We start from the raw sequence: 13,680 nt of genomic DNA, 5'->3' as shown, positions 1-13,680 counted from the left end.
CTACTACTACTACTACTACTACTACTACTACTACTACTACTACTACTACTACTACTACAATTTGGGGCAAATCATTTTCAGGGCTTCAGTTTCCTCAGCTGTAGAATGAGGAGAAAACTGTCTCAAAAATATGGAGCAACATGCCTGATGATACATATGCTAAGGTTAAGAGTTAGGAGTCAAAACCAGGTCTTTTGACCTGATGTACACATTAAAATGTTTAAAATAACAAAAAAGCAAAAATATGGATTGCAGTATAATGACAATGTTGTGATATAGATTGATTTAATTAGAGAAGAAATCATTAGAAGAAGTGAATTCTGACCACTGCTTATAAACAAGAGATCCATAGGATCTAGAGATGGTATAGAGGCAGTATAAACCAATGAGGATTAAAAATTTATAAAAGTGAGTATGTTGGTCTGCTTCTAGATGACAGGGAGTAGACATACTGACACACTCACCTCTAGTCTAAGTACAGGGACTATTCATAGCATGTAAACCTTTGGGGGAAATTCCCACCAAATGATTCTAGGAGACAAGCTGCTGTCTCACTAAGCAGCCTTGAGTCACAGTCATGGGACTGGGTGTGGGAAAGCAAAGCAGTACTCATATCCATAACCCAGGAAGTCTGTAAACAGACTGTAGACTCAATGGCCCAATCCTGGTAGGGTTGCTGGAACCTTTTGTAAGTGGATCAGTTTAGGATAAGGAGGTCCTAGATACTTTTGAACACCAGTCTTGAGTAAAAACCTTGGCTTGGGGCTCCATCTGTCCTTGATTGGTGAGTGCCTTACCTGGCTGACTATTTCTGATAGCCCCCAGACCATGTTTCCTCTTCTTGGCAGTTATCTTGCTGCCTGGTCTACTCTCCCTCTCATGACCCCTCTTCTCTGTTTCCAGTTCTCAATCCATAATCAGATAAACAGTGCCTTTTGGAAAGAGGGTGTGTTCATATAGCTCAACTCATTATATCTATACTTTTCCAAAATTGAATGCCTGTCTGTAGCTTCCACCCCACCTGAGATGCCACAGGCTTTGGCTCACACTCCACAATGTGAATTCTCTCTTCATCTGTCCGTATCCCTGGCCATCACTCCCCTATTTGTGTTTTCTCCTGTTAGAATTTAAACTCCTTGATGGAAGAGACTGTCTTTTTTTTATTTGTAGCCCCAGAGCTTAGTATGCTGTGTACAGGCACATAATAAATGCTTTTTCATTCATTTATTCATGGATTACTAGAATTCTTTTGCTGTCTGGGTCTGCACTAGTGAATTTTTCAATCATTCTAGCTGTTTCTGTCTATGTGCATTTCTCCTGTCACTGACAGGGTCTGATTTAACCAGCTTGCATCCATGAGTAAGTTATATGTAGGGTTTGTTTAGTAACAACGAAGGGGAGGAGTTGGCAAGCAAGTAAACTCAAGTAAAACTCAAGGGTACGTATCTAAAGGATCAGCCATACAGCTGATTCCTATTGTACTTGGGGAAAAACCATTCACTACTATCTGATTTAAGTCTGGAGATCTAGGCTCCAATCTTGACTTTGACATTTACTATACCTGTGACCCTCTAGTAAGTTTATCTTATCACAAGGCAGTTTACGTTCTGGGTTTCAGCTGATGTATCTATGGAATGTTTGGGAAGGGGTGGATGAAATCTTTTCCATGGTCCCTTCCAGCTCTAGTGATCTAATGAGCTCTGATGATTACTCTGACTTGACTTCTCTGTTCCTTGTCTGTTTCTTAGGGTGCTGAGCAGTAGTGGGTCACAGCCTGGTAGAGAGATGGCCACCTACGTTCCCCTCAATGAGCTTGCAGGGATGGCAACAAAAGAGAGCTCCGAGTACTTTCAGTGCTCAAGCACACCTTTTACCGCCTGCGGTAGTAAGGACACACCTTGGTGGTGGCACAAGAGGCGGAGCCGGCGGCACCAGCGGTTCATGGTACACAAGGCCTTTCTAGAGAAGCGAGGTGTGCTGAATACGCCTCAGGAGTCAGAGGGCACCCTCCAGTTGGCCAGACCAGAGGTTCTGGAGGACACAGAGGCCACCAGGTGTAGTACACATCAGGCTATACTCAGATCACCTGATACCCAACCCAGAACAAAACTGATTCAGAAGATTGAACCCAGCAAGGGCAGTGCGTCTGGCCATGCTATGCCCAGCAAGTGTGTGGCCATTGACTGTGAGATGGTGGGTACTGGCCCTGGTGGGCGAGTGAGTGAGCTGGCCCGATGCTCAGTGGTGAGTTACCACGGAGACGTTCTATATGACAAATACATCCGGCCCGAGACACCCATTGTGGATTATCGAACCCGCTGGAGTGGCATCACCCGACAGCATATGCAGAATGCTATCCCCTTCAGAGTGGCACAAAAGGAGGTATGGGCATGGCTAGGAAAGCTCTACTGATGTGCTGCTAAATATTGGGGGACCCCTGTTGACTTAAAGATTCATACCTTCCTCCTAAACAGGATTTGGGGCAACTTACAAGTTAAGGACAAAATAAGATTGAAAAAACAGAACAGGGAGGCTCATGGAGTCTTCATCTGGCCCCATTTCTAATAACTAATAGCAGAACCTGATTCCCCCTGCCACAGGTGACTTGAGCCTGGGACTAAGAGTATGGTTTCTGACAGCTGAATTGGTTCCATCATGTGAAGGATAGTCTTGTCTCCTCAGCTAGCTTTTAAGTTCCCTTAGGGCAAGAAATGACCTTAGAATCTTGTATCTGTATATACCCAACAATAGAGGCTGACAGTGTCACATAGTGCAGAGAGAGCTGGCCTCAAAGCCAGGAAAACCTAGTATTACACCTGACCCATACTGGCTGTAACTGTGGGCAGATCACTCAGCCTCCCAAATATCTATGCAGCTCTTCAAGACTAGAAGTTGCAGAGAAGGGCCAACTTGTGTTGGAAGAGGCTACTTCCTCTTCTGGGAGTTCAGTGAAATCATAGGTCCAGTATAACACCTTCTTGCACACTGTTGAGTATGGAGTGTTCAATCTAGGGATGGAGAACCTGTAGCCTCTAGAGGCCGCATGTGGCTCAGTCAGTGGCTTTTGATGGGTTAATGAGTGCAGGGTGGTGAAGAATCCTCATTCCACCTGAGGAAGTTGTCCTAGAAAGAGATCCTTTGGAAGAAGACAGGTTAGGCCAGATAGGAGTGGAGATATTGCCTATTCTCAAAAGCTAGGGAATTAGGACCAGGGGGGAATAAGAAGGAAAAGACAGTTATCAGAAGAAAGCAAGTCAATGTTTTTCGACTAGCATCATGCCAGATACTATGGAAGATAGAGAAGAGATAAAGGACAGGGCCCTCAAGTAATTTGTAATCTAATTAGGGAGACAAGATTTGTATACATGCAAAACAGGCTACAATACAAGATACTCCTATTACTAACTGGCATTTACACAGTGCTTTAAGGTTTGCCAAATAGTTTACATATGCTGTTTCATTTAGTCATAAAGTAACCCTGTGAGGTAGGTTGGTATTATTATTCCCATTTTATAGATGAGGAAACTGAGGCTGAATGAGGTTATGACTTGACCAGAGTCACATAGCTAGGTAGGTGTCTGAGGTTGGATTTGAACTCGTGTCTTCCAGACTCCATTCTATATCTACTGTGCCACGTATGAGGTTGGGGAAGGAAAAAAAATCAATAAAAGAGATATAGAATATGACCAAATTGCAAAATGTGGTATTGCCAATAAGAGCCCTGAGAGGTCAGTGGATGGAACCCTCTTCATAAAAGAGGTATCGGACTTTACTCTTGCACTGGAATGGTTGAAGCAGATGTGGGCCTGGGCCCTTAGGAATGAGGGTGGTCCTTGATCCTATTAGAAGCTTCTTCTCTCCCTGGGGTGCTTCTTGAACCCTTGAAAGATGCTGTCCACTTGTAGCAGGTATTCATTGGTAAAATGATAAGAATCTCACTGATGCATTTCACGTTTCTTAGATCCTTAAGCTGCTGAAGGGCAAGTTGGTGGTGGGCCACGCACTCCATAATGACTTCCGGGCCCTCAAATACTTCCATCCCCGGAGACAAACTCGGGACACTCTTTCTGTCCCTAGCCTAATCAACCAAACGGGTTTCCCTGTCCGAGCCCAATCCTCTTCTCTCAAGAACCTGGCCCTGCAACTGCTGAACAAAAGAATACAGGTGTGTGAGGGTTGAGGGGGAGGAAGGAATTGTCAGACAGATGAAGAGAGTTCACATTGTGGAGTGGGAGTCAAAGCCTGTGGCATCTCAGGTGGAGTGGTAGCTCCAAGCGTGGCTCTAACCTGAAGAAATCTCTGTGTGTGTGTGTGTGTTCGTTCTGATCATAGGATCCTGAGTTTACAGCCTCGTTTTATAGATGAAGAAACTAAGACCTAGAGATACGAAATGACAAGTCATAAATAAGCAGTAGTGGGAGAATCAGGATTTGAACCCCAGCCTTCTACCTTCAAATCATCACTCTGTCCATTACTATTTGTGGGTTTACTTTTCATTGTAATTCCTTTTTTTCCAACTCAAGCCCGGAATACTTTAGGCAATGATCTCCTTTTTTCACAGGCCTGAATGCCACTGCATTCTGTGACCTCCTTCCCCTTTCCCTAACTCCCCCTTTATTTGTGTCCTGAAAGATACCAGATCCTTCCTTTATTGATTTTTTCCTTGGAAGTTCTTTCTTAGCCCCCAGTCTCCCCAAGCTTCCCATCTTACAATCTCAGCTCCTGTTCTACTTCTGTCTGTATTTAGCCTATCTTAGCTCCCCTAAAAAAGATATAGAAATTAGTTCATCCTCATCAGGAATTACTTGTTAAAATGTCTGCCGCTTTGTGGCACTGGACAGAATCCACCAGTGCAGCCTATATCCCTGTTCTCTGGGAGCTCACAATCACCCTCAGGCCCCAAGGACATTGATTCCTTTTTCCTTTGCAGGTTGGCCAGTATGGGCATTCATCTGTGGAAGATGCCACAACTGCCATGGAGCTCTATCGGTTGGTCGAGGTGCAGTGGGAGCTGCAGGAGGCCAGCAGCCACCCTTCAAACTGTGAGGACAGCCTTCAGGACAGTGGCACAGACACCGAGCACTACATGGAAGACCAGTTCTGGCTAGAAGATCAGACTGAAGGCTGTAAATGATCGAAGGGCTCCCAGGGTGGGAAGAGTATGAGCTTCTGTGGGTAGCCCGGTAAAATTGGCCTTGTAATGTGTGTGGGAAGAATGGCTCTTCTGGTACTGTGGCCATGGGGCCCATTCATGCAATGAGTTGATCCAAAGAGATCTCCAATTTAGCCTCCTTTGTCAGGTGGGAGCATGAGAATGCTTTGGCTTCTAGGGTGATGTGGATTGGGAACCTTTTCCCCCCATCCTCTCTGGGCATTCTAGGAGCCAGTTTCTTCTGATTTCAGCCACAATTACTTTGAAGACATATTAGTGGTAAATTATCAAACCAACCTTTCTGGGGAGGAAGGCTGGTGAGGAGGTTACATCTTTTGATGTCTCAGTGAGCAATGTTTTGTGAAATTCACAAGACATTCCAAGACTTTGTGTATTCTTCTTGAACAAGTGATGCACAGTGTCCCTGCACCACCTGCCTATTCCCAAGTTACCCTGGTTTTAAAGGATATACTGTGCACAGGGTGTGTTTTTATACCCTTATCCTCATCTATAAAATGGGGGTACTTATTGTTATTCAGGGACAGGCTACAAATATAGGGAGAGAGCACTGGATTTAAAGTCAGTGGATCTGAGTTTACACCCTGTCTCGGTCACCTACCTCTGTGACCTTGGGCAAGTCATTTAAATAATCTGAGCCTCAGTTTCCTCATCTGTAAAATGAGGGGGTTGGACTAGATGACCTCTAAGGTTCCTTCCAACTCTGATCTGTGATCTCAGGGAATAGAGGAATTACAACTTGAGTTTTGAGCTTAGGTTAAAGTGCTGTAACAGACTAAAAGTATGAAATTCTCTAATCCAACCAAGCTTACAATAATAGGGCAAAGAAAAGAGGTTTGAACCTCAGTCATTCTAAATTCCTACCATCTTTCCTGTAGGACCAGTATGGGTTCTGCAGGGGGAAAGTAATTCACCCAGAAGCACCCATTGGTGGCTGGGTGTCATATAATAGAAAGAGGACTAGCTTTGGACTCAGAATTGGTTGGAATCTCATTTCTGCGGCTTACTCTCTGTGACCTTGGTTAAGTCTTTTACCTCTCTTTGCCTTGGTTTCCTTCTCTGTAAAGAGAGAGGATTGTACTGATGTCTTAAGGACCAGTCCAGCTCTGAAACCTTCTATTATCCTGTGATAATTCACAGGATCTGATGACTTTGTTTACATGCTTTCTTTGCCTCCATTCCCTGGAATTTACAGTGGCTGCTCAGAACACCTCTCTTTGCTGGTGTGTTGGCAGAAGGAGAAGGAGAAAGCTGTTCAGTTTCAGTGTTCCTAATTGACACATTTCCATTGGCTTGAATCAGGAATTCTTCTCCATCACTAGTGCTGAACTTTTGTAAGGGGACCCCAAGAACAGTAGCATATTTGTACATTTGGGGTTCCCTGAATAAAAAATGCCATCCTTTCCACTCCAGAAAGCATCAGAGCATCTCACTATATAGATGAGGAAAGTGAAACCTGGAGTGACATTGACTTGACCAAGATCATCCAGCCAGTTGATTATAAAACCTATTGATTGGAGAACAAGGATTTACTCTCTAGTTGGGGTTATTTGAGGAGTACTTAGTCCTATGCAAAGATCATCCCCTTTGATTTACATTCATTGTTAGTTTTTATGTACATTGATTGTCAGCGATTCACTTCATTTTACAGAGTATTTTCTCCTTATTTCTTCTTGCCTCTTCTTCCTCTTACATCCCTCCCTTTAACTCTTCCAGCTCCTTCCTTTTGTATTGTTTAGCTCCCTCAAGTGCCATTTTACTCTTCTTCAGGAAAGCACTTTTTAGAAATGTCTGAGCATGCTAGGGTTTCTAAGAAAAGGGTTGAGAACCCTTGGCTTAGACAGACTATTTATTGTTTAGACTTGAATATCCAGCAGGTGCTATTTGTGACCCAGACTCAGATGTGGTACCTCTACCTGGTGGGCTTATTTATTCTCAATTCAGGCACTGGAGCACTTGTGCCTCATGATTAATTGGTAGACCATTGGCCTGGGCTGTTGGAAGACTCCAGATATCCAATATGACCCTCTTAGTTGCCCGAGACCCCCAGTCCCTCATCCCCTGCCCCTGGCCAACCAGCATGTCATTTACATTAATTTGGGAGAGAGTATAAAAAGTTTCCTAGATGTGGGATCTTTGTGGCAACTGGGGACATTCTCTGTTTTTGTATCCCTGGGCTCAACAGTGCTTGGCACATAGTAGGCACTTAATAAATGCTGGTTGATTGATTGGCTGATGATAGTTGCTACAGTCAACTCTCACTTACTTCCTTTTCCCAGCATCTCTACTGACAGTCTGGGATTTCTTTCTCCTTCATGCACAGCTGGTGTTTCCAGGGAATGAAATGGATTTTCACATGATCTTGATTGAAGGATGACTTACAGATGCAGCTAAGAATAAAATCACATGATGCATTCCAAAGCCAGATATCGATTGCTTTGGGGTTATCTGCTCTTACTAACTTTATTTTTGTCACTGCCTCCATCCATTATTGAAGATCATTGAGGGTTGACTATATACATTTTAGATGACATCGTAGTTGTTTGCCTTTCCTGAGGAGTTTCTTCACTTAAATTGCAGAATGCTAGTCTTCCATGAGTTTACAGCAGGCCTGATCTGATCTGTGAAGACCAACTTTCTAGCATTTAATACTGGAGCAGCAGATCCTGTGGCTTTCTGGGGCTGGTTTCCTCTGAGGTTTCAACCTCCCAGTTTGGCTGGGAATTGTAGCAATGGAGTCACTGTGCCCAGGACTGACCAAGAAGCAGAAGGAGAAGCAGAAAGTAGGTGGAAAGATTGCTGAGTGGACAAAATAGGGAGGAATACCTACAATCTGACCTCCCTTACTGTGGTTGGTGGGAAAAGGGAGGGACTGGGATAGATTTAGATTGTATTTGAAACCACCCATTGTAAACTGTTGCCATTGACTGAATAAATCTCATTTGAGAAGACCTGGTTCTGCGTGTATATGTGTTCTTGACTTTTTATCTTCCAACTTTTATTTTCCAATTCTTCATCTGTAGGGTCATATGGTAGGCAGGATTTTGAGCAATAGGCCCCTTATAGAGGATGGGTTGGCAGTCCTGTTTTTTCTGTTAACTCCAAGAAACACCTATCTTTAGAAGGAGGCTCTCCCAGCCTACCATCAGTAGGCTTTGAGTTTGGTTTTTTGATGTCTGTTCAATTGAATCTTGAGGAGCGGCTTTGTGTTGTACTATCCACATTTTTCTTCCAGTTTCTCTTAAGGTTGTGGGACAGTTGGCTGGGGTTAAGGGTTTGGCCTGCAGCCAGGATACCATTCACTGTGGGAAGCCCTCTAGCACATGCATACAGTTCTCATATTACAAAGTGAACCGGTCTCCAGACCTCTATGTAAAGTGATTTTTACGTATTGAGAATTTGCAGGTGGATATGGGGAAGGAAAGGAAGGAGGGGGCCGGCCAAGGACACATGGCATCCAAGGACAGAGAAACAAGAAGAGGAAGAATACAGAGGCCAGGCCGGGTACATGGGGGCTGGACACAGACACAGATGGGAGAGGACAGGTGACACATGGGGTGAGGGACAGACACAGTAGCTAACACTGATATATGGAGACTGAGGGGGTCCAAGACATGGGTGGGTGGAGTGGGGCTAAGGTCTCTCAGCACCAAGCCTCTAATCAGATTTTACCACCATCTCTCCCCAAGTCCATTCTGCTTTCACTTGGAGGAGTTTTTTGTTGGTGGTTGGGAGACCAAGGAGTGCCAAGCTAAGGGTCGAAGAGCACAATACTATACAGTAAAGTTAACATAGGTGGTTTGGTTTGGTTTGGTTTTTTTGGTATATGGATTTCTTTCAGAATTCGTTATATAAAATTGAATTTGCATAATGCAAATTTATATAAAGTGAGAACTATTTGTATATGATGCCATTCTCTCATTTCATGCAAGCTAAATCTTCTGAATCATGGTCTATAAGAGGGCTTAATCTTTTTGGTGTCCTGAGCCCCTTTGGCAGTCTGGTGAAGCCTATGGATCCCTTCTCAGAATAATTTTTAATAATTCAAATGTTATATTTCCCTATTCATATCCATGGACCTTCCTCCTCCTATCTGGAGTTAAGAACTCCTGGGAATTATATACTTCATCAAGGCAGGGACAGGTCTTAATGTAAATTTTGTGTCAAAAATATCTATCTCTTCAGATAACTAAAGCAGATTCATCACTGAATTCCAAAATTATTGGGAAATTGAGGTAGGTCAGAGTGCTGTGATGTCATTTGATGTGGGGACTCCCTGTACTATCCAGCTCACTTAGAACTTAGAGCAGAGGTTCTTACCCTAGGGCCCAAACCCTGGAGAGGTTTGTTCAAAGACAGATTTCAGGGGAATTAAACTAAGATAAGAAAAAAAGTTACACTTTTTTAGTGTCATTGGTTTACTTTGCAATCCTACATATTTTATTTTGTGTATTTAAAACTATTCTGAGGAATCCCTAGGCTTCAGACTGCCAAAGGTGTCCATGACATGCAAAAAAGATAAAAACCCCCGACTTAGCATGGTGCCTGGCACATAGTAGGTGCTTAATAAAGGCTTCTTGATGTAGGGTCTTCAAGTCACCCAGAGGTTAGGTGGATTCTTCACAGTCAGAGGCAGCTTAGTGGTGTGGTAGATAGAGCATAGAAGATAAAGCACAGTTCAGAAGACCTGAATTTGAATCCTTCCTCAGACATTTTAGTAGCTGTGTGACTCCAGGCAAGTCATCTAAACTTTCAGCCTCAATTTTCTCATCTGTAAAAAGGAAATAATAAAAATAATAATAGTACTGTAAGTAAGATGAATTTTAGTGTGTGTAAGGTAGATTTTTGTTATTCTTTCTTAGAGTCTTCTTTCCCAGGATCTATAGCCATAACAATCTCTAGTTTCCAGGTGTTAGATATGAGTTCTCATGATCATGGTTAAAAAGTTTCTACTGCACAGTCACAGTAGATATAGGGATGAAGCAATGTAAAATTGTGAGGCTGTTAGTGCCAATATACCTTCTTTGTCTATTGCCCTATAAAGCAAGTGGGCACTGGTCAATGACTAGGGACTCCCTTAGGGGTGAATGCACGAACTGGAATGCTGCACGTACCTTGATCGGCCCCCATCAAGGCTTGGGAGGGGGAATTTGTGTGTTTGCCTCAACCGGCCCCCATTGAGGCTTGAGGGGATTTAGTGGAGTGCACAAGTTGTGCCTGTCTCAATTGACCCCATAGAGAGGAGGGGTAGTTGCCGCCCCTTCATGCTGGCCCCTGCAAGAAAGGTTGTTAAGTAATGTAGGAGTTGGTGCTCCTGTTATCAGCAAATTCCCTTTGAGAAGACTAGACTAGAATAAAGTAAGCTTATTTAACCCCTTATTATGACTCTATTCCTGTCTTCTGTCTGACCAGATCAAAAGTGAACCTGCTAGTTAGAGAGGTGTTAGAAGCCCTCCTGTGTCTCCTACCTGAGAAATGGCGTAGTCGGTGTGTTTACCTGTCTAACAAGTACCTACCTCTCAGGGTTATTGTGAGGCACAATTAATACAGCATATGTAAAATGCTTTGCAAGCTTTAAAAGTGCTATATAAATGTCAGCTATTGTTATGGTCACACAGCTTGTAAGGGACAGATGATATTTAAAACCCAGACATTCCTAACTCCAAAGTTGAGCCAAGGATTCACCTATTGGATAGTTAGGATTCTTTTAAAGAGGGGTTGTCATAGAACAAGCATATCTTCTCTGCCTTTGAAAGGATAGTATGTACGTAACTTTGTAGGGGAGGGGATCTTGTGCCTGGGTTGACATTCCCGCTTCAGAGAGGCATCGGCTCCCACAATTGCTGCCTGGCTAGGTCAGCCTTCAGCCTGCTTCTCTGCAGATTTAATAGACTTTGGGTCAGTGAAGATTTAAGGACAGGCCTTACCCAGGCCAGTGACTACTTGTTTACCTGTCTCACAGCTGCTGTGAAGCTGCAATTTTTATGGTATTAAAAGTTGTGGCCAACATTCACTTGATCCTTGGACTCACATCTCATTTGTGCTTGACAAAGTTCATCCTTCGATTAGAGCATGTCCTTAGTAAAATGTAAGCTTCTTCAGTCAGTCAGCAATGACTTTAGAAGCGCTTCCTGTGTGCCAGGTGCTGGGTGAGGACCATCTCACCTTTGTATCTGTATCCCCAGCACCTAACTCAGATGCCTAATAAATGCTTACTTGTTTGCTTATTTGATTCTTATTAGAACAACCCTGGGCAGTCAGCTGAGCAAACTCACATGATGGTAGACCCTGCCCACCCGAGGTCAAGAGGTAGAAGATGCCTAGATGGAAATCTCCCCTTGACCATGTTAAATAGATATGTGAATGTTACAAGCACAGCAATGGTGAAATGTACGTATTAAGCATTTAGTACATTGCAAGCCCATAGATTTACCAACCAGATCCATCCAGCACCTAGCTCTACACCCAGGAGCTGCTTCATGTTTAATTGAGAATTAAATTCCCTTCACAATATTCCCTTTCTTGACTGAATTACAGTAATGGAGAGTAGCAGAATGTTATTTTATCTGTCTGAGCCTCAGTTTCCTCATCTATAAAATAGGAGTAGCAAAAACTGCGTTAGCTACCCCCTTTGGCTGTTGTGAGGGAATCACATAGTAAACCTTAAAGCACCTGCTATGTGTTAATAATATTCATACTGTTAATACCTATTACACTGTGACAAACAAACAACATTTCTGTTGACCACAACTTGGAGCTGTGGGTATCATCTCATGTAAGGGAGAAATACCAGCTATTGCCGGTCTGTTTCTTGTGGCTAAAAGACACATCTGTTCCTTCAGCCTCCTTAACATCCTTCATTCAATTTTATCTTCCCCATGTATACAAATGCTTCCCATAAAAGGAGTATGTATTGGTTCTTGGTGAAGGCTATCCCCCACTCCCCAAAATTATTTGGTAGTAATAACCTACTCATGGCAGTGCTAATTGAGGATCTCAGATTTTTCTATAGTGTTTATATTGCATCTCTCTAATGGCATGACAAGCTCTGGTGGCAGCTGGGCTACAGTGGATGGAGTGCTGGGTCTGGAGTCAGGAAGAATTGTGTTTGAATATGGTCTTAGACACTTACTTACTAGCTGTGTGACCCTGGACAAGTTACTTAACCTGTATTTGCCTCAGCTTCCTCAATCGAAAATTGGAGAAAATGATAGTACCTACCTCATAGGGTTGTTGTGAGGACCAAATGAGATATTTGTAAAAAGCACATAACAGTGCCTGGCACATAGTAGGGTGCCTATATAAATGCTTATTCTCTGCCCTTACACTTACCCTCTTTGAAGGTAAGGGCTTGTTTCTGTTTCATCCTGATGGGATGCTTGGACCCCAGCTCTAGCCCATATCTCTCCCGAGCTCAAAGACCCTATCTCTGGCAATAACTCATGAGTGGGCCTAATGAGGCAAACTCTCTCTCCCTGTTACAAGAACAAGCTGACCTCTATAGAATTTCCCTTGTATGAACAAGACTATCTTGTACCAACAGAACTATCATGTACTGATTCCCACAGTTACTGTATAGATGTCAACTCTGAAGGCTATCTTGTTACAGATTTAGGCATACAGACATACAGACCCAGGCCATGCCAGCAGTGAATGACACTTGTGCCCCAAGGTACAGAAACTGTATGTTCACCACCTAAGTAGCATACTTGCCCCACAAGTCACTGTACCTTTTCTATATAAGCCTTGGCATCACTCCTGTTAGTTTGTGAGTTCCCCAAAGGAGCTCTGCCTGCCTTTGTTAGTGTTATGATAAACTTTTTGCCACCTGACTGGAAGACTGCTTGAGTCTGTGAATTCTTTCCAGACAACTTAGCCGTATACCCCAAACCGTGTCAATCCCACAGGGGTTTGCACGCAGGTGGTCCCACTATGTTATCTGCTGATTGGATCCCTTTCCCTGTCCCTTGACCCTACCGCACCTTCTCTGGATGGATCACAGGATGGGTCTCCTTCCCTTAAGCCCATAGGAATCAAAGCAGGAAGGGACCTTAGAGGTCTACTCCAACCTCAGAATTTTACAGTGGAGAAAACTGAGATTAAGTAAGTGATTTGTGCATGGTCACCAGGTGAAGCAGATCCAGCATTTGAACCGTGCCTCCTCTGACTCGATGTTCTGTTATATACCATTCTGATGTCTTTTCCTCCTCCTGATCCTAAATCAATAGCCATGGGGATCCACTTACTTTACTTTAACGAAACAAATTTCCCTTACTCTTCTCCCCATGGTATCAGACTGGCAAGAGTACTCTGACATTGTGGGGTATTCTCTAGGCTCCAAACCTTAATACATGTTTTCTAGAGGGCTGATTCAGGGAGGAGGAGACTGATAGAAGAAAGGAAGATGTTGCAATAGAATCAGTCAATTCAGATGACTCATTCAGGATGACAGAGCTGAGGACTTTCCTGTTTGTTTTGGTGGAGGGGGGGCGAGTGGACAAATGGGAAAC

General features: G+C 43.5%; 1 protein-coding gene across 3 annotated transcripts in view; it reads left to right on the top strand.

The window, feature by feature from the left end:
* The window catches only part of AEN (apoptosis enhancing nuclease), a 10,416-nt gene extending 2,291 nt beyond the window's left edge, over nucleotides 1–8,125 (top strand). For 2 of the 3 annotated variants that reach the window (XM_027852086.1, XM_027852087.1), the window contains exons 2-4: nucleotides 1,749–2,382; nucleotides 3,962–4,165; nucleotides 4,931–8,125. In XM_027852086.1, coding sequence (XP_027707887.1) covers nucleotides 1,749–2,382; nucleotides 3,962–4,165; nucleotides 4,931–5,134 — 1,042 coding nt within the window. In that variant the 3' untranslated portion in view covers nucleotides 5,135–8,125. The remainder of the gene's footprint in view (nucleotides 1–1,748; nucleotides 2,383–3,961; nucleotides 4,166–4,930) is intronic. The other variant, XM_027852088.1, reaches the window with a different exon arrangement.
* The last annotated feature ends 5,555 nt before the right edge of the window (nucleotides 8,126–13,680 follow it).

Source organism: Vombatus ursinus, unplaced genomic scaffold (genome assembly GCF_900497805.2).
Source record: "Vombatus ursinus unplaced genomic scaffold, bare-nosed wombat genome assembly UNPS02009205.1, whole genome shotgun sequence".
In the NCBI taxonomy this organism is placed as follows: domain Eukaryota; kingdom Metazoa; phylum Chordata; class Mammalia; order Diprotodontia; family Vombatidae; genus Vombatus; species Vombatus ursinus.
Note: the sequence above shows the minus strand (reverse complement) of the source record. Positions and strands in the feature narration are given on the sequence as shown.